At 34.6% G+C, this 4,418-nt stretch overlaps 1 protein-coding gene across 3 annotated transcripts; it reads right to left on the bottom strand.

Annotated features, from left to right (window-relative positions):
• Positions 1-901: 901 nt before the first annotated feature.
• On the bottom strand, positions 902-4,418 carry LOC119638510 (protein roadkill-like). Of its 3 annotated transcripts, none has more exons than XM_038035329.1 (8): positions 4,336-4,418; positions 3,843-3,934; positions 3,630-3,760; positions 3,429-3,578; positions 3,076-3,371; positions 2,169-2,347; positions 1,959-2,101; positions 902-1,064 (listed from the first exon to the last, which is right to left on the bottom strand). In XM_038035329.1, exons 2-8 carry the CDS (start codon positions 3,894-3,896, stop codon positions 965-967), a joined length of 1,053 nt encoding a protein of 350 aa, XP_037891257.1. In that variant the 5' UTR covers positions 3,897-3,934; positions 4,336-4,418; the 3' UTR covers positions 902-964. The 3 variants fall into 3 exon arrangements, with proteins under 3 accessions (XP_037891257.1, XP_037891256.1, XP_037891255.1); XM_038035328.1 differs by having other exon boundaries at positions 4,325-4,412; XM_038035327.1 differs by lacking the exon at positions 4,336-4,418 and adding an exon at positions 4,114-4,290.

The raw sequence follows: 4,418 nt of genomic DNA, 5'->3' as shown, positions 1-4,418 counted from the left end.
TTTGGCAGACGAGTCAACGTTAAATGTTAAAGATATGGTAACAACTATACGTTTGATGCAATTGTGGAGGATTAACCCGTTCGTGGATATCTTGGAAAGCGATTAAATATCCAAGAACTTAGAATGTCACTAAAAAGTCTTCTAGTTGAATATCGTACGTGTGTGTACGTGCACAATAAAACTGTGTTATGTATTTGTCATAGAAGGCATTTTCAATCATTAGTTTCCTGTCTAATCACAGCATTATCTTGAAGAACGCAATCTAAAGAGAAACTTTGAGAAATTTAGATATTGAAAGGACGTGAAATGAATACTTAATCTTCAAAGGGAACAAATAATGAAATGGACCCTTTTTGTAGTCTATGGCATATTTTCGCTGTTATAAATACAACCTTTAGAATACGGTCGCAGTAGTAGGTCCTCTCGGAAATACATCAATTCCGCTTATATATATTATATATATTAGACGATATCGGAGGGGTGTGCACTTTCTTTGATGAAACACGATATAGTAGTACGCACATTTTGAAGAAAGGGAACATTGCTCGCAGACATGGTACCCAGAAAGTACACAAGTGACTCTCAAACAAATGCCTTACAACATCAAAATGTACGGCCACAGAGATTCGAATGTATAGATAATCCGTAGACAACAGGTGTAGAGAGACCATTGGTTGATGGCGGCAAAACAAGTTTTCGACACGTGCTTTTCTTCTAAGCTTTCCTAAAAAGGTTTAACGTAGATCCGACCACCCTTGGCCCAGTGCATCAACAATTATTAAAATATGAAAGCAAATAACATTCTTTCAATTTATTTCATCGTAACAGAAATTCTAAATTTTTATACAAAAATGAACCGCGGGATTAGTTTATTATATATATTAAGAAAATTTCAATTTAACTGTAAATAATGGTTAGTCGTGAAACCACGCAATTATTTCAGTTTTTTCAGTAGTGCAGCCAGTTATTGTTTCAAGAACGCCTGCGAAACCTCAACAATTAAATGTGAATGCGATTTGATCATATCTTGCCAAGCTTGTGTGCCCATTACGTCGGTGATGTGACTATTGAATAAGAAAGAGAAATAAAAGAAATTAATATTAATAAAATATTAGGGTATATATGTCCGCTTGAGATCAATTTCGAAACTATTATTGAAAAGAACCAATTCCACGGTCTCTAAACAAAATTTGTTCTTACTAACCTAACGTAACATACTCAAACCTATTTCTATAACCATGCGAATTCTCTTCATCCTTTTTTTAAAATCTAGAGAATCTGTCCCGTTTACAGTGCAGATCCTATAAATCTTCGCCGAAATTACTTTTGTCGTGCCCTGATTTTTATCTACTAGCGAAGCCTAATTTTCGATCGTTGGCAAAATCGTATGCTTCAACAGCGTATTGAACCAATATTTACACAAAAATTTAGCATTCGGCCACAGCAAAACGACACAGTTGTAACGGTACGATTGGCCAAGGCCTTGAAGGCCTGATGAATTTGCATATTAAAACAGGAGTTCATGTGACAGTTGAGTCCAAGTATATAGAATAAAAGTTGGTGGCTTTGACAAATGGCCTGAGTTTGTGGAATGCACTTTGTTTATCCCCAACATACAGTTTAACAAAAAAGGTGCTTCACATCAATCAGCCACACAGAGAATCACGTTTTTGAGGATACAAGTTCAATTAAAGCCCTCGTAAGAAAAACTGTATTCCACTACGGAAGCGAAATGTGTGGCTAATCCTTTAATGTTTTTTGGTGAACACTGATATATATTAATTATTCACTCTCATCTCAAAAAGAAAGCCTGATAGCCACGGAGAAGTGTTTATTAAGCAGGCATACGAGACGACAATGGATATAATGGTTAGATTAAGTCAATTAAACGTAAAGGAGTATGTCGGTCGTGTTATATTAAACCCCTTTTCATGAAATATCGTTAAAAGAAAACTTACGTTTTGATGAAAGCTATAGTTTGAGCTTTCAATTGGGCGGCACTGTGTAGATCAGCCAAAATTAGGATTTCGACAGCGTTTTCTGCGGAAAGGTTTACGCTAAGAGCCCCTTCACACATCATTTTAAGTCCTTCTAAAGCATACTACGAAGCAAGAAAAGTTTTAATGTTTTAATGTTTTAAAAAAAGTTACGAAAGGAGATTTCTTTACCTTATCAGCAGCGGCCAGCAAACCCTGGGCCAATTTATTCAAATTAAACACCTTGCCCGTGTAGATGAAATTTAACATTTCCTTGAGCACTTCCTGGTGGATATCGGTTATGACGACACGGTTGAGTTTGCTTTCCTCCATTTCGTGTTCAAACATAGCAGCAAAAACCTCGCTACGAGCTTTTAAAAGGAAAGGTTGATAAAAAATCCGTTCGATATGAAACAATACATTGAAGTCCAAAATTGATTTTGCTAAATGTGGGCGCGTCAGTTGTTAGGATGGGACAACTTTTATAATAATTGAAAGCATATTAAGCTTTAAGAAAGAAAGCGCTGAGTAGTAACTAAGACGGTAACAATCACCTTTCTGTCTTAAGTTGTGCTGTTGCGAGTTTTGCAACAATAGACTAAGGACCGAAAGAAAAGTAAAAACAGAGAATTAAATCGTCTTGGGTTAATGCACTGAAACTTTACTTATAACTCATATGGTCAAAAACTCGTTCCTAAATAACAACGTAATGATTCCAAATTTGAAACATTCAGCTAACGTCATTAGTGAGGTAAACAAATTCTTGACGTGATAAAGGAAATATTTTCGGAAATATATGATGCTTTCAAAGAAATGTTACTTTAACTTGCCCAACATTCAGAATGCTATGAATTCTATAAAGGTAGGAAATGCAGAGAAATTTATGGGTACAAATAAAAAAATTACAAGTCTCTTTGTGTTCGAGATCACCTTTTCTGTAAGAAAATATTCTACGAATGTTAAGTCGAAACGTGTGGAACCAAATCTTTCTAAGTGACTTTCCTATCTTGCTTCTGAAGGGTTATAAACACGAGCCTAACTAAAACGCAATTGGTAACGCTGTTGTAGAATTTGAAAGTTTTCTCTCTTTTCAATTTACCAGATAGTATAAGTTTGTGAGCCTTGAGTTCATTTTCACCTACAACCAATGCCACATCGCTGCATTTTTCATTCACGAATAGATTTCCAAGATTTTTACTCAATTCGTCTTCGATCAATTTACTCTTTACGTTTTTCGATTCGTCAGAGATATTAACGGCGTTCACCTCGCCAATCTCGCAAACAATCGTCAGCTCATCGTTAGGCAACAAATTGTCGGCTCTATTTAATAAATCATCGGTATATATAAAGCAGTGAAAACCAAAAGCCCGTTGTTTTGCATTAAAAAGATACACTCTGTAAAATGAAAATTAAAACGAAAAAGTTCTGTTTTAAGAACAAAAGTTTGTATACTCTGTTGCCTCGCGGACATTTTCTGCTTCCTTTTTTGCACTTAATATGTGGAAGTTAAATTTTGCTTTAACTTCGGATGCTTTGCTTGAATGTGAGAACATTAAATATAATGATAACTTTTTCTCATCCACGATTTTCAGTTGGAGGTGCCTATAAAGGAAAACATTTCAGGAATAATTTAGTTAGAGTTAATCACGTTACCATTTCAATTTATTATCAGCATCAGACGAAAATATTGGAGATACTAAATCTTCTCTTGGATCGCCCATATTCTTGCACCAAATACTGAAATTCTCCACTGTCCATGTGAAAATAAATTTATCCACTTTGATCTGAAGTAGATAAAAAAAAAGGGAAAACAATTTGAATTAATTTTGAAATGACATTCAGGTTCATTTGGAAGCCCTAATTTACCTTTGTACGAGCACAATCTCCGTCCACGAAGGTACTAGCTACAGGTAAAGACATCGTTGAATTGCTAGAAGCTTTTAATCGTAAGGTTGATTCTGATATTCATTCACCGATAGTTTGTAAGGCAGGAGCGGAAAAATTAAAAGAACAAACATGAAATAATGAAAAAAAAGGAAGAAAATCATCTTTCACGCCAGATAAAAAATGCTTTTAAATTACAAAGCATTCTAAAAGTATGAATAGATTACTCTTTCTTAATAATTCATTGTATTACTTTCAAAAATCTGAAGAACGTATATCGTGGAAAAGTTTCGTAAAGAAATGAATTTTCTCACTTTCTTGTCTAATTTCTTTCTCAAGACAGTGCTACGCTTTATGACACAAAAGAATTTAACCTCACATAAAATTTCCAATTTGTATGTTAATGAATCAATAACAGTTGTGTCAGAATCAGAGTTGAATTAATGAGGGCTTGGTACACTCACTGAATGCTTACAGAAACTTATTAAAGTTAAACGAGCTCTCGCTACAGTTATTCAAATTTTCATTTAACAATCCGAATGATGAGAAAAGTTTTCA

The sequence above is a fragment of the Glossina fuscipes genome, unplaced genomic scaffold (genome assembly GCF_014805625.2).
Source record: "Glossina fuscipes isolate IAEA_lab_2018 unplaced genomic scaffold, Yale_Gfus_2 90, whole genome shotgun sequence".
NCBI classification, from domain to species: domain Eukaryota; kingdom Metazoa; phylum Arthropoda; class Insecta; order Diptera; family Glossinidae; genus Glossina; species Glossina fuscipes.
Note: the sequence above shows the minus strand (reverse complement) of the source record. Positions and strands in the feature narration are given on the sequence as shown.